Source organism: Rhamphochromis longiceps, linkage group LG12 (assembly GCF_057381845.1).
Source record: "Rhamphochromis longiceps isolate RC_006_pf linkage group LG12, R_longiceps_female_GT1.1, whole genome shotgun sequence".
Taxonomy (NCBI): Eukaryota; Metazoa; Chordata; class Actinopteri; order Cichliformes; family Cichlidae; genus Rhamphochromis; species Rhamphochromis longiceps.
In genome coordinates this window covers 2,799,897-2,826,923 of record NC_140568.1, presented here as the reverse complement: position 1 = coordinate 2,826,923, position 27,027 = coordinate 2,799,897, and the positions used below count along the sequence as shown (strand labels likewise).

Sequence of the window (27,027 nt, the reverse complement as noted above, 5' to 3'; positions counted from 1 at the left end):
CATTGATGTTTCCAAAATGTTTCCTCTTCCTTACCAGAATGTGTTTCTTGTAAAAACAAAATGTTTGCCTTAATTTCCTTGCAGAATAAGAACATGGCCTTACGTTTGACATTGTTTTTTAAGCCTCGAACATTTAAGGAACTTAATAGAACAGCCATCTATAAGATAAAGAAAAAACAAAAAACGCAAGAACAAAATACAAAACAAGAACAGTAACGGCTTCCTTGGCACTTACTAGAAGAAAAAAAAGTGCTTGAAGCAGGAATAAGCCTAGTGTCCTACCTATGTAATCATAACAGTACTCCGACCCTATCACAGTACTACCCCTTTATATATGCGGCAATTTTAGCTCTGGATAGCCCACGTTTAACTACGGCTTTGCTTTTTGACCCTCTCCTATTTTTTATTTGTGTATTTTTAACAGATATGTATATATAAACATATATATACACACATACATACCCACATTTTATGGTTAACTTGTAGTGACTTCTTCAAGTGCATCTCACAGGTCGATCCTTTTACCGTCTATTATTGCATAACCCTCCTTTAGGAATGCTCTTTTGCCGTTGTTTCGAGCTTCCTGCACCTTGGGCCACAGCTTGATCCGAGCTTCACGGTCTTCTTTGGAGAAGTCTTCTTTAAATTTTATGTTCAGTTCTTTGCAGACCCTGGCCTCTTTGGATTTCCTCCATACTTCATCCCTTGCCGTCCTCATGCTGAACTGTATGATGATTGGTCTTGGCACCTTGTTGCTCACTGCATTGTCTTTCTTCCCCAGTCGGTGTACTGTATCAACCATGAGCTGCAGTTTTTCCACTGATACAGGAACCACTCTTGTTAGAATGCTTGCTTTGAAGAATTGACTATGTGCACGTTAGCATATGCTACTTCCGGTGCGGAAACTCCTGTGGGGAGCTTTGTTTCCGGTGTCCTATTCGCGCCTGGTTTACGGTCCAAAAGCAAATGAATGAATCAAGTGGCGATTTACATTTCTATAGATGTCTTGGGTATTTACCCAATATATCTGTAAATGATGTTCATCGACTTGTCGATATTTTTTCCCCGCGCCTCAGAGCAAAAGAGAAAAGGGATTCAAATGCTATATTTCTCAGCTGTCCCTCGTTTATCGCGGGTGTTATGTTCTAAAAATAACCCCCCAAGAGCACCTGGCTGCAGCCACTGTGGAGCTCCACAGTAACCGGAAACACGTAACTTCAGTTAAATCGACTATGACAGCGAAAACTAAATTGCGTTTTTGTTACTATTGATGCTGCTGAGAAATAAAAATGGTTTTAAGTGGGTTTTTTTTTTTTTTTAACACTCTGGGTTTGTTCAAAAAAATTCACCATGCCCTAAATTGTTCGTGGCCAAAAGTGACACTTGCTGTTTCGCTGATTTTTTTTTTTTTTTTTACAGTACATCGTGTTGTGCGTTCTGATTGCTGTAGACCATTATCAATCAATCTAGTCCAGTGTCTCCTGTACAGGAGCGGTCCCTAATAGGCCGGTCCGTGAGTCTTTTGGTACCGTTCCGCGAGAGTTGATCCTCCGGTGTGAAATGTATGGTTGTAGTTGTGTGTCTTATTTTGAAAGAACTATTTACGCGTTACCATAGCGACCAGAGCACGTTAAGAAGCAGAGAGGAGGATGTCACTGTCATTGTTGCTGGCGCACAGCTCAAGTCACGTTTATTATTATATTTACAAAATACCACAGTGTCTTTTTTTTATTCTTTTGTTGTATTTATCCGCGACACCTTAAAGGTCGTTCCCTGAAAATATTGTCTGACATTAAAGTGGTCTGTGGTGCAAAAAGGTTGGGGACTCCTGCTGTACAGTACAGAATGCGTTTAGCTTGTCGAATTTACATAAATCTTCGATCGCTAGCAATGTAACTCTGAAGGGGCAGGGATAGCTCAGTAGGTAAAGTGGTCGCCCCATGATCGGTCGCCCCATGATCGGAAGGTCGGCGGTTCGAATCCACTTAACGGCTACCCTGAGGTACCCCTGAGCAAGGTACCGTCCCTACACACTGCTCCCCGGGCGCCTGCTTAGTGGGCTGCCCACTGCTTCACTGAGTGAATGGGTCAAATGCAGAGAAAAACAAGTAATTTCCCCATGGGGATCAATAAAGTATCCATTATTATTATTAAGTGCTGTACTGTATGTTTGTAAGTTTTCTCCCAAACAAACACAACAATGCCGACGAAACGTTTTGCACCCTCAAATGCACCTTTAGGTTTCATTCCATAATCCGGACTTATGTTTCTACGAAGGTTTGAACTCTAAGAGTGTTTAAACAAAAGACAAAAGTGTGAAAATGTTCATGCCTGTCTGAGAAAAGTGTATAAAGCATGTAGTGAGGGGTTTTACAGTCTTAACATCTATAATAATTGTAAAAAATAAAGTTGGCTACTTCATGGATTTCACCTACCGCGGGTTATTTTTTGAACGTAACACCAGCGATAAACAAGGGGCTGCTGTATTATTAATAGTAGTGTCTGGGACATCTAATTGATTAACATCAACATTGATTATTATGCACTATTATTTTTGTTCAAGGAGAGCAAAAAATATAAAACTCTCTCTCAGCTTGTTTGTTGCCAAAAATGGCCACTTTTTGTGTATGTTCACAAAATGCTATAAAATGTATATTTCTTAAAACATTTATCTACTTTTGCCGACGTGACTCTTTAAAATAGCACCAGTCCTTTTCATCAAAATCAAAATTGTATCTGAGCATCGGGGAAAAGGCTGTCTTGCAATTGTTGAGGTCACTAGTGTGTGCCCCATTTCTTCCGGGATCACTCTCTTTATAGGTTTTAGTGGACTCCTAGTACTGCGACGTGGTTTCATGGTACAAAGGGATTGTATTCCAAGATCTGGGAGACTGTAGAAATGAGCAGTGATGCCCTTCCTACCATCTTTCCAGAAAAATAATTGATCTGGAAGCTGTTAGGCTGACTTACAGCAGCAGCACTTTCTGCACCTGCATAAACTCCAGGACACATTTACTAACGGTGTTTGTTGCTGTATGTGCTGCAGCTTTGAATTTTTTAATAATATATATTTTGTTAATATTTTGGCTATGGTGTCTTGTTATGAAATGTACAAGAGTAAAAGTGTTGTTAGCATGTGCTTCAAAGCTAAGTTTGACTGGGAAACTCAAAGCTCAATAGTCTGTATCAACAGAAATTCACTGCAGCCTATGTAATATTTCATGCGTCATAATTTATTCTACTCTATCTTGCAAATACATATTTGTGTGGCAATGTCATGCACAACACACACAACTATTAGATCCTTAAGATCAAACCCGTGTCATTCTTTTGGTCCACTGCAGTGCAGTAGTCAAAAAAAAGAATAAGTGAAGTGTCCACAAATGGCCAGGATAGAGCCCAGAGTGTTAATGTTTAAAATGTATAAAAATATTATTGATTGCAATTCTTTACTGTTAATATCAACAATAAGCTTTTTATTTTTAAATTACAAGTTTAAAAAAAATGCTGTTACATTTACATTTAATGCTGTTACACTGTAATCCTTTATTATAAGTATGGACAGAATAAAGTGAACAACATTTTGAAATAAGTTTAATTGGAATTTTGTACTACGCAAAAAAACAAAACAAAAAAACAACAACAACAACATATTAAACAAACAAACAAACACAGCCAGTGCCTTCATTTGTCCATTACATGTCAAACATAGCACTGACCCTTAGCCCCTGCTCATCAGCACATGCTTTCAAAAAGAGCTCCATGTCCTCTGCAAACTGAAAAACAAAGAGGAACAAGTCCCTTGCTCCAGTGTCTTCTTCCTCTGACATGTCTATTAAGACCCTCTGCTGGTCCCCTTGATTTAAGGACAGATATTTGGGCATTGTTACATGTCCACAGAAAAGTGCCTTATTTTGGACAACCCACTGCACAGCAGGACGCAGATCTTCAACAACTGCTGGCTCCTGTGTCAGGCAAATGGGGATGAAAACATAGTTATTTCTCTGTTGCAGAACAGTTTTTTAACAGTTATTCAAATTTCACTAACCATGTAATTACACTACTGTTTAAAGTGAATACTGACTTGACCGACTTCCTGGAACTTGCGCTTTTTCAGTCTGAAAATGGGCACGTGTTGTCCTTCAAGCACAGCTTTGGCTTCCTCTCTCCAGTGTGCAAATAGCTTGCCAGAGCTATGAAGAGTAAGGCCACAGTGAGGGCATGTCATTTTCATGGACTTTCCATCAGCTGCAGTTTTATTGAACACAGAGGGTAGAGCCAATGAATGTTCTAACAAAGACTCAGAAAATGGTTCAGATACCGAAGACAAAACCTTGGGGGGGAAACGGGGCTCCTCGAAGAGTACTGCCGGAGGAATACGGGTCTCCTCGGAGAGTTCAGCGGGGAGCAGTCCTGATAATGGTGGCTGACTTGGCATTGAAGAATGCTGACAAGACAATAAATGCCTTGCCATATCCCCACGCCGTATGATTGTAATCTTACAGACAGGGCAGTGAAAGTGTCCTGTTGTCCTACAAGGCAGCCTGCACCGGCATATCATTTTATCTGTAAGAGAAAAAAACAAACAGATGTAATTTAAATGTAGTTGTATAGAATGCAATCAATTTGTCTAACAATCAGATTGTACATGTTAACAAAAACATCCAAGCCAACCTCAATAATGAAAGCAAAATGGTATGGATCACAAAACTTATGTCAAGAAAAGTGGTGAAAAGTAAATAAAAATATATTTTATAAAAACTATTTTTGTTGCAGATGAATGCACTGAACTGTACAATATCAACAGCAACTTTTAAGTCAACAAAGATACTGCAGAAGTGCTTAAAAAAGTGCATATTTATAACTATAAAGTATATTTAATACAAACATACCTTTGAAAGGCAAAGCATTTTTTATATGCACACTTAGATGCTCCTCAATCTTTGCCCTGACAGTAGGGCTGAAAGTGGGGCACAGAGGGCAGTGAAAGAGTCCTCTGCAACACGTGTTGCATTCCTGCAATTCTGGCTTTAAGCCCGAATTCCAGATTGATGTGTGCATCTAAAACAGAGAGAGAAACAGATAAACACCATATATACATTTAAGTTAAGGATTTAGCAGAAATAACAATTTACAGTTGGCATGTAATAGATTTGGGAAGAAAATTCTTGAAAAAAAACCCCCACAAATATTTTACAAGACACTTTAATTTGTGAGACATGTTTCTATTGACATATAACAGTCAATTGAACAGGGGCTAACTAAAATCTGGGCAATAAAAAAGCTGTACAGAAAAGAATAATGAATAGAAGTATTGATAAATATCTAAATCTGTTTGTGATGAAATTTACAGTGTTGACGCTAACCAAAGGTGTCACAAGTACACACGTTCCTTACTACAGTTTAGATACCTCTGTTTAGAAAGCACTGACTCGACTTTTTAGTCAAGTCGAAGTAAGAAGTACAGGGTCTAAAATATAATTTATGTACAAAATTTTGAAGTAATCTTGCGTCCAAAGCAGCGTGCGGGGGGCTGATTTACAAATGTACGGATTACAAAGTACAGATACGCGTGCTAAAATGTGAGAAGTAGACGTATAAAGAAGTATACAGTAGGCACAAAAAAGTACAGCAGTAAAGATACCAGAAAATTCTACTTAAGTACAGTATTGAAGTATTCGTTATTTTGTATCTCTGACGCCAACAATAAATCATACTCTAATGCAAAATGTGGTTTTTGCTTCTTCTCGCCCACAGAAGCCGTTAATCCAGCTCTCTTACTGAAACCAGGCCCAGGAAAAAGCATATCTGTGTGTTTCTCTGCCATGGAGCACGATGAAAAAACGTTAAAATAAGGAGGAATGTTGTTGTAACGCTAAATAAGTGGCAACGTGATCATTGTAAGAAAACTAGACGATTCCTAGAATTATGAAATCACTAACGGCAAATTTATTTAAGAAAGACTTAACCAACCTTTGTGATCAACTTGCAAGACTTCCACGGTATCCATGCGTGTTTACGGCTAGTGTGGAGGTCACGTGTTTCCGGTTAGTGTGGAGGTCACGTGTATCCGGCTAGTGTGGAGGTCACGTGTTTCCGGTTAGTGTGGAGGTCACGTGTTTCCGGTTAGTGTGGAGGTCACGTGTTTCCGGTTAGTGTGGAGGTCACGTGTATCCGGTTACTGTGGAGCTCCACAGTGGCTGCAGCTAGACCCTTCTCAAATAACCAGCGATAGGTGAAATCAAGTAGCCAATTTTATTTTTTGACGGTGCAAAACGTTTCGTGGACATCGTGGACATCCAGCACTGCACTTCAGTCACACTGCTAGCATCGATGCAGCGATTCTGTCCTGTACAGGAGAGACGTCACGGAGGAGATCGTCTGCAGCGATCAGGACGCAGGACACAATGTGACGTAAAATAAAGCATGCAAACTTGCACTAAAAAATCCACGAAACAGCGAGGTGAAAGGTGAACCGCGTTATAGCTAGGGACCGCTGTAATTTTTAAGGTAAGTCACAACATACCCTTCGTAAATACTAATGTATAGAAACCGTTACCAGTAATCATTCATTTTTTGTGTGGCTTTTTTCACGGTTTGTTAACATGCTGTGTAGGTGTGTACTTGACTAGCTGATCTCGACGTAATGGGGGAAACATCTGGTTTGACTATTCTTCACCTGTAGTTTGAATGCTGAACATTTGCCTGTTTAAATCATGAGACCAGTCACTACACAGAGATGTGCTTCTGAATGTGGACGATGTGTCTTCTGCTGCAGTGATGCAGTTCAGCTTGTGTTGAGTGATGTAAACAACTGATCGATCGAAACTCTTTAAACGTCAAAATTGATCATTAGATTTTTTATGACACAACAGCGGTGAGTGTTCCCAGCTTCTGCTCTTTGTAACTTAACGCCATCTTTCCGTTTTCGAGTTTTGGACATGATTTTGGAGGATATCTTCGCAGTAGCGATTGACCGCAAAGTAAAGCTACCGGAAATGCACAACCCCACATCCGGTGTCAAACCAGGAAGTTAGCATTGTCTCGTGCACATAGTCAATTTCAGAATTTCTTCCTTCATCTGGATGCCAAGGTACAGCTGCTCAGGAATAAACTGCGTGAACGGGCCAACAATTGATTTGGAGGCTGAATGTTCTGTCAAATGGGCAGAATTTCATTTTAGGCTGAAAGTGAATAAAATGATTGATTGTCTGAAAATATCAGGGGAGGGAAAAACAACACTTGAGAAAATATTTGTAACGTTTGTTGAAGGGTGGTGTGCATGTCATAATTTGGTGAAAATGATATTGAAATGAGGTAGTAGTATCTTCCTATTGTATTCATATTCCATGCAACATTATGTAAATTGTATGGCCAAATACAATACAGACTAAGAGTAAAGAAAAAGTATGGAAGCCCGTTTCTGCCACAAAAAAAAAAGGATCCATATCTTGAAATTTTTAGATATTTTCTCGAAATTTCAACTTATTAACTCAAAATTTTGAGAAAAGTAACTCAAAATTTCGAGTTAGCACTGCCAGTCAGTAATCTGAATGACGTAATTTCCTTGTTGCCCTGAAGCTGAAGCCCTCAGGTACAAATGCTACAGCTAAGCTACCCGTATTACATCCAGTCATGAATAAACAGATTACTGAGTATTTTCAGCGTGGCTTCAACAATGATGGAATCCTTGTGTTATTAGCTGAATCACACGGCGTTACTATCAGCAAACGTACTCGCAAAAGCGCCATTTTGTTGCAATCCTGTTTTGAGTGTGTGTTACTTTGTGCCATATGCTTCTGGGTAACAAGAAAGTGACCTCATTCACATCGATTACTGATTGGAAGAGCTAACTCAAAATCTCGAGTTATTAACTCGAGATTTTGAGAGAAGTAACTCGAAATTATAGGTATGGATATGGATACTTGTTTTTTTTTTGTTTTGTTTTGTTTTTTAATGGCGGAAACGGGCTTCCATAGAAAAGTGTGATTTGGAATGGAGTGAATGTATGTAAACACTTGCAGCACATGTGCATATGTAATGTTGTGAAGTGTACTTTGTTTAATTTCGGGGGGGGGGGGGGGGGGGGGGTTGTTTTTGTTATATACAGATATTTAATTTTTAAGACTTTGGCAGATATGGATGTATGTTAATATTGTGCATCAATTATTTTTATGCTGAATCTGTTGACAGACTGTTGTAAACATGATGGGCCAGCAGTGTGTGTTTCAGTTATGGCACTGCTGTATTGTTTTAAACGTGTTGGCAATAAATGAAATTTAAAAAAATATGTCGGGTGTCCTATATTCAATTGTGTGGAACCTGTTGACAAAATAGAATTATGTAAAACTAATTAGTAAAATATAAGTGGTGTGAAAATGTAATGTTTTAATCAATTAAACTTAATTTTAAACTTAAGGTGAGTTGAAAAACCAAATATGTAATCTGTAAATAAATGACTGAACTTGAGTAGAGTTAAATATGTCTTGTTGATCATCAGTCATTTTTTTAATTGGCTCAGTTCAAATTAATTTTGTTATTGTAGTGCAACAATCTTTCTTTCTGACTTAACCCATATTAAAAGCAGCTAACTGCTAAGTTTCTGTTCATTTGTGTAATGTACAGTTGTTCCCTGAGTGAAAAGGAGGAGCTACTTTGTGAAATGAACTTCAGTTCAAAAAAATTCTTTAGTTATTATCGTGTGGGGACAACAAAGACTTTTGTTTTTATTTGTACTGCACTCAAATCATTGAAACATTACTCAAAAATTATTCACTGATGATGATCAAAACACCAATTCTACTTAGAAAGTATTTGACTAGACAGTTGTGTAAAATCGTGTTTGATGCGACAGGCATATTTTTTGGTGTTCAATCTCGGAACATTGAAGGAAATGCGGTCCAGGTCATTTTCTCTGTGCACTGAGGTCTGTTGTCTGCTGCAGCTCCCTCTTTGAAACTGGGAAGGTTTTACTCTAAGAAATAACAGGAAATATTAGTGAGCTGTGCAAATGTTATTCTGATGTCCAGAGTCAGCTGTAAAAAAAAAAAAAAGGTGGAAAAAAATGAGTATGCTTTGTTTTGATTGAAAGCAGCCTGGGACATAAAAAGGTAGGTTTAGAGAAACTTTAGGTCTAACATATAGACATTTCCATGTGAACTGACTTTACTAATTTTCACCTTTGTACTATAAGTAGAAGCAGTAGAACATCAAAATGTGTGTGAGTGTTACCTGTTCCTTTTGGGAGGACATTTTTCTGATAGTATCCTGCATTGGTAATGTTACCAGCTGGGCGGTACTGCCCAACCACAAAGACCGTATTGCCATCAGTGGCTATGCCCACACCCAGCTCAGTGCTGCTTTTCCACACCACCTGAGTAAAATGACCTAGTGGAAAAAGGAAAATGTGTAAAAACATACTACTTACTGATGATGACCTGATCTTGTAATGACAAATACTTTAGCAACGCAGGTATATACAGTACAGGTATATGCAGAACTTTTCAGGAGGGCTGTGTTTTACCCGTCTTGGGTTGATGTCCAGACTTTTTGAAGTCATAATCCTTGATCTCACTGTACCATGAATCCACAGCTTCTTTTCCTGAAACATGGAGACAGAGAAAAATAACATAAAGAGTTAATTTGGTGGTTGGAGTACGGGTTTTATAGCTCAGAAACTTTAAAATGAAATAAGGATGAACATTTCTAATTGTTTACTTGAAATGAGAAGAGATACAGTGGAATCTGTTTCTTTTAAAGATTAGTGAGACTTTAATTCATTGTGATAACAAAGCGACCTGTTTCTGACAGGTGAAGAGGTGGACAAAGGAGTTATCTGCAAAGAATCATTTACCTGTTAGCGTCTTGGTTTCAGAGCTCCATGCATAGAAGACGTTCTCTCCATCATCGGTGTCACTGTGACCAAGTTTCTTTTTTGCCAGCATTTGATTGGCCCATTTTTGAGCTGCGTCATCCAGCTCAGTATTAAAGGTCAGTGGTGGTGCACCATGCTGTGCCCTATAGGCATTGTGGGTATCAAGAAACTCCTTTTTGAAGCTCTCATCTGCAAACCAAACAAGCTTTAAGTCTTAGAGGAAACATGAGGTGGCATGTTTATTGGTTGTAGGTGTAGACAGGATGAAGAATGCTCTCTAGTTAAGCAACATCTTTAAAAGTGATCGGTTATTCTGACAAATAATTCAATGCACAGTGTTGATGAGTCACGGAATACATTTACCGACATTACGTATTTAAAATACACAATATGATCAACTGTATTCCGTTACAGTTACCATCTAAATAGGCAATAATTAGAATGCAGTTACTTTGTTGAATAAATGGATTACATGGGGGTCAGTTCCTGTTTCATATGTTAGGCTATCCCCTCTCTATTCCCTGTGAAAATTTGGTAATTTGCATTGCTGGGAACCCAGACGAAATATGATATAAGAGGCTCTAATGTAAGCGTCCTGTTAATGTTGGTGGCATCAGTTACACAATGGACCCGGAGCCTGCACAACAGAGCCAGCAGTGCACGAGCAGGAATGCATTTCTTACTTGGAAATTCCGACACCGTTTTACATTTAAAGAAGAAAGGGATGAAATCTGACCGTGCAATGCAAACTCTGTTTGCTAGCAGCCAAGCTGCTGTCAGCGTCAAAAGACTCCAACCTAAAGAAACATCTGGAAGTAAGTTCTTTTTTAAAAACTATCGTTAGTCTACTGCAAGTACCTTGTTTTAGTTGAGTAGTTAGCTCGGTTATGTGCCACTTCAGTATCTTCGATGTACTTCTGCTGTGTGATGTATTACTATTACTGAAGGCTACTCTCCACTGAGCTAACATTTTTAGCTGGTGCTACCTGAGGTTAGTTCATTGACTGCAGACTGTTAGACTTGATGGCTAGTATTCACAACCTGCCAGCTGTGCAGTTCTGAAATCTAACCTTAGCTAATGCCAGCTAGCAATGCTAGCTCGGTGGCAAGTAGCCTTCAGTAATAGTAATACAGTGGCTTGCAAACGTATTCGGCCCCCTTGAACTTTCCCAAATTTTGTCACATTACAGCCACAAACATGAATCAATGTTATTGGAATTGCACGTGAAAGACCAACACAAAGTGGTGCACACGTGAGAAGTGGAACGAAAATCATTCATGATTCCAAACATTTTTTACAAATAAATGACTGCAAAGTGGGGTGTGCGTAATTATTCAGCCCCCTGAGTCAATACTTTGTAGAACCACCTTTTGCTGCAGTTCCAGCTGCCAGACTTTTAGGGTCTGTCTCTACCAGCTTTGCACATCTACAGACTGAAATCCTTGCCCATTCTTCTTTGCAAAACAGCTCCATGTAGTTGTAAAAAGCATCACAAGTAATCAAAAGTATTCAGAATACATTACTCACATTGAGTAACTTAACAGAATACTTTACAAACTACATTTAGTGCATGTATTCTCTTTGCAGTGGAATACATTTTAAAAGTAACATTCCCAACACTGTCAGTGCACTTACCTGTCACCTGGTTTGCTGCTTTGCAACCTGAAATAAAATAGGGAGAGTGAAAATAATAAGCAGCAATCCACGAAATGATTGCAAACAACATGAAAAAGAATCATCCACGTGCTCAGATTTTATGTGATGACGAAAGAGTAATGTAATAAAGGGCTAAATAACAAGAGTAAACTCAAATCTTGTCCTGTAACTACAGTCATCTTCAGCACTCACCTGCTTCAGAGTCTTCCTCATTTGTGGAGGAAAGTTCTGTGAACACACAGTTCAATTTACTAATGTGAAAAGTGATCACTCACTTTAATGTTTCAAGGTAGGCTTCAACAACTAACAAATCAACACATACTTTTGATTTTTTTTTGACAAAGTATAAATTTAGTACTTTATATATTCGTCTTTCTTAATCTGTAATAATAATCTGATACAAACACAACACTTTAAGTAGAACATCAAAATGTGTGTGAGTGTTACCTGTTCCTTTTGGGAGGACATTTTTCTGATAGTATCCTGCATTGGTAATGTTACCAGCTGGGCGGTACTGCCCAACCACAAAGACCGTATTGCCATCAGTGGCTATGCCCACACCCAGCTCAGTGCTGCTTTTCCACACCACCTGAGTAAAATGACCTAGTGGAAAAAGGAAAATGTGTAAAAACATACTACTTACTGATGATGACCTGATCTTGTAATGACAAATACTTTAGCAACGCAGGTATATACAGTACATGTATGTGCAGAACTTTTCAGGAGGGCTGTGTTTTACCCGTCTTGGGTTGATGTCCAGACTTTTTGAAGTCATAATCCTTGATCTCACTGTACCATGAATCCACAGCTTCTTTTCCTGAAACATGGAGACAGAGAAAAATAACATAAAGAGTTAATTTGGTGGTTGGAGTACGGGTTTTATAGCTCAGAAACTTTAAAATGAAATAAGGATGAACATTTCTAATTGTTTACTTGAAATGAGAAGAGATACAGTGGAATCTGTTTCTTTTAAAGATTAGTGAGACTTTAATTCATTGTGATAACAAAGCGGCCTGTTTCTGACAGGTGAAGAGGTGGACAAAGGAGTTATCTGCAAAGAATCATTTACCTGTTAGCGTCTTGGTTTCAGAGCTCCATGCATAGAAGACGTTCTCTCCATCATCGGTGTCACTGTGACCAAGTTTCTTTTTTGCCAGCATTTGATTGGCCCATTTTTGAGCTGCGTCATCCAGCTCAGTATTAAAGGTCAGTGGTGGTGCACCATGCTGTGCCCTATAGGCATTGTGGGTATCAAGAAACTCCTTTTTGAAGCTCTCATCTGCAAACCAAACAAGCTTTAAGTCTTAGAGGAAACATGAGGTGGCATGTTTATTGGTTGTAGGTGTAGACAGGATGAAGAATGCTCTCTAATTAAGCAACATCTTTAAAAGTGATCGGTTATTCTGAGAAATAATTCAATGCACAGTGTTGATGAGTCACGGAATACATTTACCGACATTACGTATTTAAAATACACAATATGATCAACTGTATTCCGTTACAGTTACCATCTAAATAGGCAATAATTAGAATGCAGTTACTTTGTTGAATAAATGGATTACATGGGGGTCAGTTCCTGTTTCATATGTTAGGCTATCCCCTCTCTATTCCCTGTGAAAATTTGGTAATTTGCATTGCTGGGAACCCAGACGAAATATGATATAAGAGGCTCTAATGTAAGCGTCCTGTTAATGTTGGTGGCATCAGTTACACAATGGACCCGGAGCCTGCACAACAGAGCCAGCAGTGCACGAGCAGGAATGCATTTCTTACTTGGAAATTCCGACACCGTTTTACATTTAAAGAAGAAAGGGATGAAATCTGACCGTGCAATGCAAACTCTGTTTGCTAGCAGCCAAGCTGCTGTCAGCGTCAAAAGACTCCAACCTAAAGAAACATCTGGAAGTAAGTTCTTTTTTAAAAACTATCGTTAGTCTACTGCAAGTACCTTGTTTTAGTTGAGTAGTTAGCTCGGTTATGTGCCACTTCAGTATCTTCGATGTACTTCTGCTGTGTGATGTATTACTATTACTGAAGGCTACTCTCCACTGAGCTAACATTTTTAGCTGGTGCTACCTGAGGTTAGTTCATTGACTGCAGACTGTTAGACTTGATGGCTAGTATTCACAACCTGCCAGCTGTGCAGTTCTGAAATCTAACCTTAGCTAATGCCAGCTAGCAATGCTAGCTCGGTGGCAAGTAGCCTTCAGTAATAGTAATACAGTGGCTTGCAAACGTATTCGGCCCCCTTGAACTTTCCCAAATTTTGTCACATTACAGCCACAAACATGAATCAATGTTATTGGAATTGCACGTGAAAGACCAACACAAAGTGGTGCACACGTGAGAAGTGGAACGAAAATCATTCATGATTCCAAACATTTTTTACAAATAAATGACTGCAAAGTGGGGTGTGCGTAATTATTCAGCCCCCTGAGTCAATACTTTGTAGAACCACCTTTTGCTGCAGTTCCAGCTGCCAGACTTTTAGGGTCTGTCTCTACCAGCTTTGCACATCTACAGACTGAAATCCTTGCCCATTCTTCTTTGCAAAACAGCTCCATGTAGTTGTAAAAAGCATCACAAGTAATCAAAAGTATTCAGAATACATTACTCACATTGAGTAACTTAACAGAATACTTTACAAACTACATTTAGTGCATGTATTCTCTTTGCAGTGGAATACATTTTAAAAGTAACATTCCCAACACTGTCAGTGCACTTACCTGTCACCTGGTTTGCTGCTTTGCAACCTGAAATAAAATAGGGAGAGTGAAAATAATAAGCAGCAATCCACGAAATGATTGCAAACAACATGAAAAAGAATCATCCACGTGCTCAGATTTTATGTGATGACGAAAGAGTAATGTAATAAAGGGCTAAATAACAAGAGTAAACTCAAATCTTGTCCTGTAACTACAGTCATCTTCAGCACTCACCTGCTTCAGAGTCTTCCTCATTTGTGGAGGAAAGTTCTGTGAACACACAGTTCAATTTACTAATGTGAAAAGTGATCACTCACTTTAATGTTTCAAGGTAGGCTTCAACAACTAACAAATCAACACATACTTTTGATTTTTTTTGACAAAGTATAAATTTAGTACTTTATATATTCGTCTTTCTTAATCTGTAATAATAATCTGATACAAACACAACACTTTAAGTAGAACATCAAAATGTGTGTGAGTGTTACCTGTTCCTTTTGGGAGGACATTTTTCTGATAGTATCCTGCATTGGTAATGTTACCAGCTGGGCGGTACTGCCCAACCACAAAGACCGTATTGCCATCAGTGGCTATGCCCACACCCAGCTCAGTGCTGCTTTTCCACACCACCTGAGTAAAATGACCTAGTGGAAAAAGGAAAATGTGTAAAAACATACTACTTACTGATGATGACCTGATCTTGTAATGACAAATACTTTAGCAACGCAGGTATATACAGTACATGTATGTGCAGAACTTTTCAGGAGGGCTGTGTTTTACCCGTCTTGGGTTGATGTCCAGACTTTTTGAAGTCATAATCCTTGATCTCACTGTACCATGAATCCACAGCTTCTTTTCCTGAAACATGGAGACAGAAAAATAACATAAAGAGTTAATTTGGTGGTTGGAGTACGGGTTTTATAACTCAGAAACTTTAAAATGAAATAAGGATGAACATTTCTAATTGTTTACTTGAAATGAGAAGAGATACAGTGGAATCTGTTTCTTTTAAAGATTAGTGAGACTTTAATTCATTGTGATAACAAAGCGGCCTGTTTCTGACAGGTGAAGAGGTGGACAAAGGAGTTATCTGCAAAGAATCATTTACCTGTTAGCGTCTTGGTTTCAGAGCTCCATGCATAGAAGACGTTCTCTCCATCATCGGTGTCACTGTGGCCAAGTTTCTTTTTTGCCAGCATTTGATTGGCCCATTTTTGAGCTGCGTCATCCAGCTCAGTATTAAAGGTCAGTGGTGGTGCACCATGCTGTGCCCTATAGGCATTGTGGGTATCAAGAAACTCCTTTTTGAAGCTCTCATCTGCAAACCAAACAAGCTTTAAGTCTTAGAGGAAACGTACGGTTACACTGTAACCCTGGTCCTCTGAGTGAGAGACTATCTCTCCACCTTCATGCCGCTTGGAGACACGTTCCAATCAAACAATCACCGGTTTCATGTCTGCGCAGGTGTTTTATACGTAAGCTGTGGAGCCAGAGTGTCTTAAAGAAGTATCCACACGCCACGTCCAAGGGGGTTCATACCCTGTACATATGCATTATATAACAGAGTGGAGAGATAGTCTGGATATGATAGAGAACATGAGGTGGGCATGTTTATTGGTTGTAGGTGTAGACAGGAAGAAGAATGCCCTCTAATTATGCAAACGTCTTTAAAAGTGATTGTTTTTTCTGCAAAAAACTATAAAAGTGATCAGTTGTTCTGACAAATATTTAAATTCACTTACCTGCCATTGTATTTGGTGCTTTGCAAACTGAAATAAAATAGGGAGAGTGAAAATAATAAGCAAAAATCCATGAAATGATTGCAAACAACATGAAAAAGAATCATCCATGTGCTCAGATATTATGTGATGATGAAAGAATAATTTAATAAAAGGCTAAATAACGAGAGTAAACTCAAATCTTGTCCTGTAACTACAGTCATCTTCAGCACTCACCTGCTTTAGAGTCTTCCTGATGTGTGGAGGAAAGTTCTGTGAACACACAGCTCAATTTACTAATGTGTAGCTGGTGTTTATGTGCAATGTCGTCCTTCCTCTTTTCTGTTTGGAGGAGGAGACAAACACCAGACTCGCTTCTGTATTTTTGTCTGCCGGTTATGATGGTTGTTTTTTTTCTACATGACTCATAGTGGTGTGGCAGAGTGGCGTTAAAGATATCCCACACTCTGTGTTTACATTTTGTGTATAATTGTTACGGCCCTAGCAGGGCCTCCTCCTCAAGGTGCCTGTGTGGGCGTGTCCCACCACCTCTTCTGCCTGAGGTGCCACCTTGTTTTATAACATTTATATAACATATAACATTTATAACATTATAACAAGTCCCTAACTGCTTAGATACATTATACAAGAACAAGTGTAGCAAAGTTGTGGAGGTTAATCACCAAGTTGAGAATCTGTCGATGTTTTCCCTTCTCTTTATTATTTCTTTGTTTATGCTTTAACAAGTGCCAACAGACTGGAACAGATATAGTGCTTGTGTACTCAATTCCAACTTTCAAGTGTTTTCCTGCTACAAATGTCATGGACTCAAGCATACAGCACTTTTTATATGCCAAAGCCATGTTCATCTAACATTCATACACGCATTGATGTATCAGGGGAACCTCAGGTTCAGTATGTTGCCTGAGGAGTTGGAGGACCCAGGAATTGAACCACCAACCTTCTGATTGGTAGATGACATTGCTGCCAGATGAAAGACAGCACTCAGAAACAGAGTGCAGATGAGCGAGGGCATGCCCAGATGTTGTCAAACAGGTCTTTTTTGTCTTTCCTCGTGTTTGGTAGCCACAGGTGTTATTGGCGGTTTACTCACAGACTAAGAGAACACTTCAAAAGCACAAAGGTCTCATTAGTTCACTGTAAAACATTTTACTCCTGCACTTACTGGATGCCCATGTTTACTGCAAATCCAGCAAATTATAGGGACACGGTGGTTGCTCCATGGCCTGACTTTGTTTTTTCAGATTACAAAATAAAGATATTGGCCCTTTCTCAAGTACGCGAGTCCGTACTCCCGTGCGTTCTCGGCAAGTACTCGCCGAGAATGCACGGGAGTACGGATTCGCGTTCTCGGGGAGTACGGACTCGCGTTCTCGGCGAGTACGTACTCGCGTTCTCGGCGAGAACGCACGGGAGTACGGATGGGAGTTTTTACTGCCGTCCCCTCTTAATTTAACTGTGAGTAATATGTTATGAAGCTTAACTTTAATCACAGCCAAACCGGTTTACTCAGGAACAAATAAAACACTGAAATAAACCAAACATTAATATTTAGAAGTGATCTAAGTGACTTATACATCATGTTTAACCTCAGTAGTGAAATCTCTATTAATAAAAATAGTGTACATGTACATACGTGTACATACCTTAATAAAAACAAGCAGGTGAGATGTTAGAACGCTTTTATTTTTATTTTAGTGGACACTCAATAAAATAGACAGCTACTGGGGTTTGTTTAACCTGAGTAGCGAAAAGACCGCGGGGGGGGGGGTTGGAAACGATGTGCCGGGAGTCCGCTGTTCTCGCCGGCTCTAATGATCCTCGACCTCGCGGTCTGCTATGGAGCTGGCGGGTCACAGACGTCTCCGAAAACATCGGAGCGCGTTTGGAAATATATGATATCTTGATAAATCGAGCAGATATTTGAAGTTCACACAGCTACATTCTCGCTTGAAAATAACTTAAAAGTTTATTTTGTGACCCAGAAAGAGGAATATGTAAAAGTTTTAGCCCCGCTCGTCCGCCATTGCCGCGTTTGAGTTTTGGACGAAATGCATTCTGGGATATTTAGCTGTACCAAGTCCACACAAGTCACCACCGATGCATGCTCGATAAAACGGGCGGAGCGAGAACACATCCGGGACTTTTTCGCGTTCTCGGCTTGATGCGTACTTCGAATTGGAACAGTACTTGGTCTCCGACTGGTGACGTATCACGAGTACACAAGAACGCAAGTACGCACAAGTACGCATATTGAGAAAGGCCCACTATGTTCTTATGGCTTTGGTTCACAGGTATACTTTGTCCTTCAATAAATAAAGAGCTTAATAAAAGCTTTTTAGGCACTAAAGCTTAATTTTTCTTTCATGGTTTTTCTTTAACAGGAGTTAGAGATAATGAATGGAAAAAAGGCAACAGAAAAAGTCATGAATGTCTGTCAGACAAAATATAGATTAGATTTGTTTGTTTCAGTTTAGTTTTTATTGTTAGGTATGTTTAGGTTTTGTTCTGCTTTTTTTCATTATTACAGTATATGTGGTATTTGTCAGCTGTTAGATTTAAAAAAGAACAGGAAATGGTAAATGGCCTGTATTTGTATAGCGCTGTACTCAGTCCCTAAGGACCCCAAAGCGCTTTACACTACATTCAGTCATTCACACACCCATTCACACACTGGTGATGGCAGCTACACTGTAGCCACAGCTGCCCTGGGGCGCACTGACAGAGGCGAGGCTGCTGGACACTGGGGCCACTGGGCCCTTTGACCACCACCAGTAGGCAACGGGTGAAGTGTCTCGCCCAAGGACCGAAGGTTCCTTAAACCTGTCTGAAGACAGCTGCAATAACAATCTGGCAACACATCAGAAAGAGGGAAACCATTCTTTAGTGAGGACCTTGGGCTTGAGAGGTAGGGCAGTCACGGCCTGCAAACTTACAAAAAGCTGTCAATGTAAATGTAGACAAAGTGTAAACAAAAAATGTTCTAGTTACTTTGCACCACCTCAAACAGAGATATCAGTCACACGAATCACACAAGGGGTGAACTGTACCAGAAACCAGTATGTGCCAAGTCTGAGCTTTTAAAGCTTGCCTCTTGAACGACTTTGTGTCACAGTTATTCACTTGGAAACATAATCAGGACTTCATAATTATAATCAAGGTTTTTAAAAAGCCTCAGAGCATTTAAGAGTCACTGTTGCTTACATCATCCATACCATTGTGCACCCTTATTAACATGTTCATGTGGCATTCAGTATGTATTTGTGCAAACGGCACAAAATGAAGCCACGCGATTTCTTGAAGGAAAAAAATGAGCATTGCATACACTATCTGTGAGAGTTTGTGACTGCAGACTCAAACGCATCTCTGTGCAGCGTTCGATACTGTCGACCATAATATCCTATTAGAGCAATTAGAGCACACTGTAGGTGTTACAGGTACTGCTGCAGTTGTTTGTATCGTATCGTCCAATGGACTCCAACTTGTTCATGCAAATGGAGAGTCCTCTTCACACACTGAGGTTAATTATGGAGTTCCACAGGGTTCAGTGCTAGGACCAATTCTGTATGCATGCTTCCCTTAAATTCCTAAATTCAGATAATACTTATACTCAGCCATGAAAATCTTAGCCTCCAGTAACGCTGTGAGGAACCTTGGAGTCATTTTTGACCAGGACATGTCCTTCAATGCACATATTAAACAAATATGTAAGACTGCTTTCTTCCATTTGTGCAACATCTCTAAAGTTAGAAATATCCTGTCTCAGAGTGACGCTGAAAAACTAGTTCAAGCATTTATTACTTCCAGGCTGGACGACTGTAATTCATTATTATCAGGATGTCCTAAAAACTCCCTGAAAAGCCTTCAGCTGATCCAAAATGCTGCAGCAAGAGTCCTGACAGGGACTAGAAAGAGAGAGCAGATTTCTCCTGTTTTGGCTTCCTGTTAAATCCAGGATTCAAAATCCTGCTCCTCACATACAAGATCTTAAATAATCAGGCCCCATCTTATCTTAATGACCTTGTAGTACCATATCACCCTATTAGAGCACTTCGCTCTCGCTCTGCAGGCCTACTTGTTGTTCCTAGAGTATTTAAAAGTAGAATGGGAGGCAGAGCCTTCAGTTTTCAGGCCCCTCTTCTGTGGAACCAGCTTCCAGTTTGGATTCAGGAGACAGACAATCAAATCAAATCAAATCAAATCAAATCAAATCAAATCACTTTTATTGTCACATCACATGTGCAGGCACACTGGCACAGCACATGCGAGTGAAATTCTTGTGTGCGAGCCCCACAAGCAACAGAGATGTGCAAACACAACAACACAAACGAGAAAAATACAAGAATGGCCAACCTGAAACTAATAAATATATGTACAATATATAATAGTGTATGCATTTCTGGATGTGTATACTAAATATTTTCCTACGTGTGTGTGTGTGTGTGTGTGTGTGTGTGTGTGTGTGTGTGTGTGTGTGTGTGTGTATACACATTTTTACAAATTAAATAGTAAAAAAAAATTAATAAATAATAATAATAATAATAATAATAAAATATATAAAATATACAGAGTTGAATATGTGCAAAACAAGTGGCATTTATATACAGTATGGAGTGCAGACACTATCTCTACTTTCAAGATTAGGCTTCAAACCTTCCTTTTTGCTAAAGCATATAGTTAGGGCTGGACCAGGTGACCCTGAATCCTCCCTTAGTTATGTTGCAATAGACATAGGCTGCCGGGGGATTCCCATGATGCATTGAGTTTTTCCTTTCCAGTCACCTTTCTCACTCACTATGTATTAATAGACCTCTCTGCACTGAATCATACTTGCTATTAATCTCTGTCTCTCTTCCACAGCATGTCTTCATCCTGTCATCCTTCTCTCACCCCAACAAAGGTTTCTTCCTGTTAAAAAGGAGTTTTTCCTTCTTTTATAGGGGGTCATATGATTGTGGGGTTTTTCTCTGTATGTATTGTTGTAGGGTCTACCTTACAATATAAAGCGCCTTGAGGCGACTGTTGTTGTGATTTGGCGTTGTGTAAATAAAATTGATTTGAATTGAATTGAGAAACGCAGACAAAATGAAGCGCGAATTAATCAAAAAGCGAGCTGTTTTATTGAAGATGAAATGAACATAGTAAACGAAAGGCAGAAGAGAGCTAAGCAATATAAACTGGGGAAATTAAACTAAACACCAAACACAGAGCATGAGACCTGGACAAGGGGAAAAACCTGAAGCATGAATACCAGAGACATGATGCATAGTGAACAGATGACCTGACAATGAACAAAAGGAAAATCAACCTTATACACAGCAGGGTGATGAGGGAAGTGGAAACACACGATGAACACAGCTGGGATGGATCGACATAATTACACAGAACGAAGCAAAACTGAACATGCTGAACACAGGACGCGGGGCTGTCAAAAACAACAGGAACAAACTATGACCAGACTCATGGCTCGACACTGGGACTGGGGAAGAAACAGAAACAGGAGATGAAATAACAACACGACTGGGACGCGGAGTGAGGGACACAGGGAGCGAGAGGGAGACACAGAGGGCGAGAGACATGATGGGTTGGGAAGAACGCACGTGGAAGCACGGGAAAGACGGGGGAGACATGGGATGAAACATGAGAGGGACATGGGAACAGGAGAGGAGACCCTGAGGGAGACACGGACATGGCTAAGGAACATCCACAGAGGACATGACAGACTCACACAGGAAACAAGGAAGTGAACAGCGGCAAGAAAACATGGAACTGAACCATAACTAAACTTAGAAGCATAAACACGACTAAATTCCACACTAACTGTAAAACTTGAACTTAAACAGCAAAAAAACAAACAAAACAGGAAAAGGAATCATAAATACAAAATATGCTGACACTACCTAACAGTGCTATTTGACTTATGAAATGCCTGTTCTCATTTCTAGAGAGTCAAACCCTGATGTTCTGCACAGGGACGTGCACAAAACCTGTTTATTTATTTATTTATTTATTTTCTTCTTTTTTGCCCGTCCCATTTGGTTCTTTAGCCGTCAGAATTGTTGTCTGAAGACCAACAAGGATACCCAATGGATTTACTTTGCCAAATGGATCATCGTGGCATTGCCGTATTGGTCCATTTGGTCGATCTTTGTTTTTATTATTTATTATATTTTATTTCCAGATGTTACAGACAGGACAGACATGAGTGAGGGATAGGAAAGGGAGAAAGAAAGAGGAAGGAAAGGAAAAACAGAAGGGGAGAGGGACAGTGAGAAAGGGGGGGAGAAAAAAAATAAAAATCTCCTGGATCACCTGTTGAGAGAAGAATAGAAAACAAGCAAAAAAGACAAACAAACAACAACAAAGCAACATACTAAACACAACACCATCGCATTAATCTAGCTAAGTGTAAACAGCAGTAAATACTAAATATTCAATGTTGTTGTGCAGCACGCAGGACAGATGTGCTTCGAAGTAGCAGCCAAGAAAGGTGTAATTTGGGTCTACGAGCAGTGAACACCCGTGTGCATACCTGTGTGGATCAGCATGCTTGTATTCCAAAGGTTTCTCCATGTAACGATCTGCTAGGGAGTGTGGGGGGGCCACAGCCCCGTCCTCCAGGGTGTGAAGCAGGTATGGAGGAGATCAAAACTCCAGACATCCAGAGGCCCCCAGAACACAAGAGACCAAGGAAGACCAACAGAGGGGCAGCCGCGCCACTGTCCCAGAAAGAGCTGAGGAGAGTCCCAGATGAGGGCTCACTCAGCAGCCGCGGAGCAGAAGCCAGGGGGAGTTGCAGTGACGCGCCCGTGAGCTCCGCCGGCAGCCAGCTGTGCCTGAGTGACCGAGCCCCAGGCCGAGAGGCCGGGGGCACCCCACCTCCGAAGTGGCCCGAGCGAGCCCCAGGCTCCAGGCCCCGATAAGTGGCCGCCAAGGAGTGAGCCGGTGTGTACCTGGACGCCCACCCCCGGACACAAAGAACCACCAACGCACCGATGTCTGAGGGAGTCCGCCACTGGCAGGGGAAGTGGTGGTGGGCGGAGATAGGCCTCCAAACCTTGGAGGGCCTGAGGTGTCCCCAGAGAGGTGGCGTCTGATACCCAACCTGACATATAGACACAGAAATACAGGCACACACAGACACAAACATCCATTCCCACCCTCATGCTCTCATATGCACTCACTCCACACTCAACCAACCTGGAGACAGACATAAAGAGACGCTGTACACACAATCACACTCCCCAAGCACAAAACCTGTTTAGCTTCGAGGGCCATTATTTCCAGTAACGTTGGTGTGTGCAAGTGTGTAAGTCACACACACAAAATGACATCTTGTATATAGCTCTGTCCCTGTCACGGTCTGATAGAATAATTTGATGCACTGGGACAAGAATGTATTTGGAATGAACTGGGATTTATGTTATGCTCTTTTACGCTTTATTCCACTGCTGAGGTAAATGATCACTGCTGTGACTGTCAGCTTTTGGAATATGCAAAATGCAATAAGGATCAGAATATGTACTCATGAATCTGAATGGTCTGCGGCATCCGATTTACTTATTTGAATGTTTGAAGATCTGTTTTGCATATATTATATACATATTACTTCATCTAGTAAAATGGTTACTTTAAATGTCATGTCTATGACGCAGGCTTTAGCTGTAGATCATTTTCACATTCCACACAGTGATAATAGCAGTGACTAGCACTGCACAATCCAGCTCTTGCAGCCTATAATTTGAAAAAACAAACACTTTTGGTTTGTCACAGCTTTCTCTTTCTCCTTTACTTACAATGTATAATTTATTCATGTCATCAAGCCTTAACTGTAACCACTTTTTCCACAAGCTTAAGATAGCTCCTTACCTAAAACTGAACTAAAGTTCAAACTAGAAGATTTTTGCTTGCTCTATTGGCAGATTTGTTTCATGTAATATAAGATATTTTTGCTTGGAACAAGTGAAAATAGTCTAGTTTCAAGATTCACTGTCCTAAAACAAGTTCAGAAATCTTACTGAAATGATACTCTTTAGCTGAATGTGTCTTATTTTAAGTGTAATAGATATTTTTGACTAGAAATAAGACAAATATACTTGGTAAGTAAGATTTTAAGTTTTTGCAGTGCAGCTTCATCACTTTGGGATTTGCCAGGAAGAAACAAACTGTGTTGTGGCTACAGTCTGTAAGTCTGTATACATTCAAACACCACATGCTTTACTACTATTGCTCTTTGACAACAGAACTTGTCTACTGGCAGATAGATATACACGCCACTCTTTGTGTTCTTTGTACACGCTGCTCAGTCCCACCTCACATGAAATTGTTTGCAGTCAACATTAACTTTCCTTTTTGATGTGTTCTGTATTAAATATAATGTGTTAGCTGCTAAGCTGCTAAGGAGACTTCAGAAAAACTGGATCGGCCTAAATTAAAGTGATGCAAAGGTCACATTAAAAAGTGCATACTGTCGTTGACATGTGATAAAGAAGTTGTAATGCACAATTCCTTTTTGTAATCTAATAATCAGAATATTTGCATCAGCCCTTCTTCTGTTTCGTGCTGATTTTGCACACGTGTCAGATAAAACTTAGATGGTGAACATTAGGCTGGCAGCATCTGATAGTTATATATACAATCTCAAAATACACAAAATGCACCTCTGTAGTCATGTTTAAATGTGCCTAGTTTAAAATATAACTATCTGCACAAATGGACACTGGTAGATGTATGTGAAGCAATATCCTTTTGGTTGAAGCCACATTCTGTTTCTAAACAATCAGGTTTAGTAAGAAACAAACTGAAAATTCAGTGGAACTGCAGATGACTGGGTTGGCAAACACATAACATCACAAAGCCAACAGCCTGCATGATCATATCTGTTTCAGTACTGCAATCATGCATCTGTAAGACAGTCTTTGTAGCTGGGCCAGGTATGAAAACTGTGAGTAAAGACAACAAATAAATTGTGAGTGTGGGGATTTGAATGCACCAAACAATTTAAGTTCTGCATTTGCGGGTGGATAATAAAACAAAAATAATCAAATAAAATGAAAGAGGATTACAGATATTGCTATAAAGAAACCTGGTTTCACACACAAAATCCTTTTACACATTAACACCTGATGAAGTTCACAGTGACAGAACTGGAGGTATTCACAGTAATAATTCTCAAACTTGTATTCCTCTCAGCAGCACTGCAACACCCAATACTACGGCGACACATTACCATGTTTTAGATTAATATGGTGTGCGTGTTTACACAGCTTCATTGGTCTGTTTTTTTATTTTTCTTTATTTGATTTTTATCAGTCAAGTCAATTCTAAAATTAAACTGACTAAATAAAAGTCAGTTCTCATATATGAAGGCAACACTTGTGGTATTCTCTGTATACTGGTGATAAGAAATAAGAAGAAAAGTAAGAGAATCTAGGAACTATGAATGTTTGCACATTGATCAGCTCACCTTCATCGTCTGTATGATACCATGAAAGAATACATTCTCATCTTGGAGACATAATCCTGGTAGGATTATTGTAGTGTCAGATTATGTCTATTTATTAAAATAATTATTATTTATTCCCAATAGAACATGTCTTATTCTTATTGTTTTTCATGATGGGATGTGTGGGACTGCCTGGAGACTGATTGGGCTAAGAGTAGGCTAATTTGAAATTATGAAAATATTTTGTAGTAAAACTAGAATGTTCTGAAAATGGACCACTGAAAGCGTCTCTTACAGAGTGCAAGTTCTTAAAGAAACTTTCTTTAGGATTTGGAGAATTTGAACTCATCTAGTTTTCCACTCCAAGCTACAGCTATCCTTTAAAGCATTGGTCTGTTCAAATGTGTGATATGCGGTCACAAGAAGTTGAATAGTATGGACCAGAGGTGTCAAAGTCAGTTAATGAGGGCCACAGTGGTAAATGAAAATAAGATCAAGGGCCACACATATGCATAAAATGTAACTATCAAAATAAAAAAAATTATATTAGCCTTTATTAGTCAAACAAGAACAACAACTTAGTAATAATTCAGTAACTGTCCCAGAAGCTTTATTTAAAAAAAATCTTTGATCAAGTAGTTTACATACCACACAGCCTGTCTTTTGGCATTACAGCTTCGTCTCTTCATCAAATCCCTGGCAAAGAGAACCTGCAAAGAAAGTCAAGGTATCTGTGAGTACAGTTTTCTTCACCATCAAAAGGCTCAGAAACTGGTGCAAACTCTGACAGGAAGTCAGCGTCAACTGCCAAACATGGAGCAGGAAGTGTGATGGTCTGGGGCTGTTTGCTGGATCCAGGGTCGGTGACTTGTACAGAGTGAGAGGCTCCCTGAACCAAAACAGCTACCACAGCACTCCATGCAGGACCCTCCAGCATGCAGTTGGTCAGGGGTTCATCCTACAGCAGCGGTCCCCAACCTTTTTTGCGCCACGGACGGTTTATGCCCGACAGTATTTTCATGGACCGGCCTTTAAGGTGTCGCCGATAAATACAACAAAATAAAACTAGTACCAGTACCGAAAAAAAGAAGATTTATTCATAACACACGTGAAAAGACCCAGGAAAACCGAGTAAACGATAAAAACAATAACAAAATAACGCTGAAAACCGATAAAAACCCTGAAAACTATACATTTCACACCTGAGCCTCAACTCTCGCGGCCCGGTACCAAACGACTCACGGACCGGTACCGGTCCGAGGCCCGGGGGTTGGGGACCGCTGTCCTACAGCAAGATAATGACCCAAACGTAAGTCCAAGCTCTGTCAGAACTACCTCAGGAAAGAAGAACAAGATGGTGAGCTTGGAAACATGGAGTGTGCAGCACAGTCTACAGACCTAAACCCCATCGAGCTGGTTTGGGATGAACTGGACAGAAGAGTGAAAGCAAAGCAGCTACAAGGTCCACATTTATGGGAACTTCTGCTACAGATATGGGAGAATATTTGATTTCTGTTGTAGAAAGAATGCCACAGGTGTGCTCAGCTGTTGTGTCTGCCACAGGTGCTACTTTTTCTTTTGGTCTATAAATTGACTCCATTATTTCT

General features: G+C 39.9%; 2 protein-coding genes and 1 long non-coding RNA gene across 3 annotated transcripts; all 3 read right to left on the bottom strand.

Moving 5' to 3' along the window:
- Window positions 1-3,481: 3,481 nt before the first annotated feature.
- Window positions 3,482-6,038, bottom strand: LOC146656569 (uncharacterized). The gene is made up of 5 exons (XR_014914170.1): window positions 5,974-6,038; window positions 4,893-5,061; window positions 4,322-4,566; window positions 4,085-4,193; window positions 3,482-3,965 (listed from the first exon to the last, which is right to left on the bottom strand). It is a non-coding gene; the product is annotated as an uncharacterized LOC146656569 (long non-coding RNA).
- Window positions 6,039-8,716: 2,678 nt separating this feature from the next.
- LOC146656568 (Golgi-associated plant pathogenesis-related protein 1-like) lies at window positions 8,717-10,870 on the bottom strand. The gene is made up of 5 exons (XM_085426803.1): window positions 10,733-10,870; window positions 9,854-10,063; window positions 9,524-9,601; window positions 9,232-9,387; window positions 8,717-8,974 (listed from the first exon to the last, which is right to left on the bottom strand). The coding sequence occupies exons 1-5, from the start codon at window positions 10,842-10,844 to the stop codon at window positions 8,970-8,972; spliced, it is 561 nt and encodes a 186-aa protein (XP_085282929.1). The 5' UTR covers window positions 10,845-10,870; the 3' UTR covers window positions 8,717-8,969.
- LOC146656567 (uncharacterized) lies at window positions 10,847-15,985 on the bottom strand. The gene is made up of 12 exons (XM_085425381.1): window positions 15,979-15,985; window positions 15,345-15,554; window positions 15,017-15,094; window positions 14,725-14,880; window positions 14,471-14,506; window positions 14,258-14,284; window positions 12,601-12,810; window positions 12,271-12,348; window positions 11,979-12,134; window positions 11,724-11,759; window positions 11,511-11,537; window positions 10,847-10,860 (listed from the first exon to the last, which is right to left on the bottom strand). The coding sequence occupies exons 1-12, from the start codon at window positions 15,983-15,985 to the stop codon at window positions 10,847-10,849; spliced, it is 1,035 nt and encodes a 344-aa protein (XP_085281507.1).
- Between the last annotated feature and the right edge of the window lie 11,042 nt (window positions 15,986-27,027).

Excerpts from the sequence above, each read along its gene's own strand:
- LOC146656568 (XM_085426803.1), bottom strand. The coding sequence starts at position 10,844 with ATGTTAGCTCAGTGGAGAGTAGCCTTCAGTAATAGTAATACATCACAC. Across the intron at positions 9,602-9,853 it reads TGAAACCAAGACGCTAACAG|GAAAAGAAGCTGTGGATTCA; the intron begins GTAAATGATTCT and ends TCCATGTTTCAG. Across the intron at positions 9,388-9,523 it reads TGGACATCAACCCAAGACGG|GTCATTTTACTCAGGTGGTG; the intron begins GTAAAACACAGC and ends TTTTTCCACTAG.
- LOC146656567 (XM_085425381.1), bottom strand. Across the intron at positions 15,095-15,344 it reads TGAAACCAAGACGCTAACAG|GAAAAGAAGCTGTGGATTCA; the intron begins GTAAATGATTCT and ends TCCATGTTTCAG. Across the intron at positions 12,349-12,600 it reads TGAAACCAAGACGCTAACAG|GAAAAGAAGCTGTGGATTCA; the intron begins GTAAATGATTCT and ends TCCATGTTTCAG.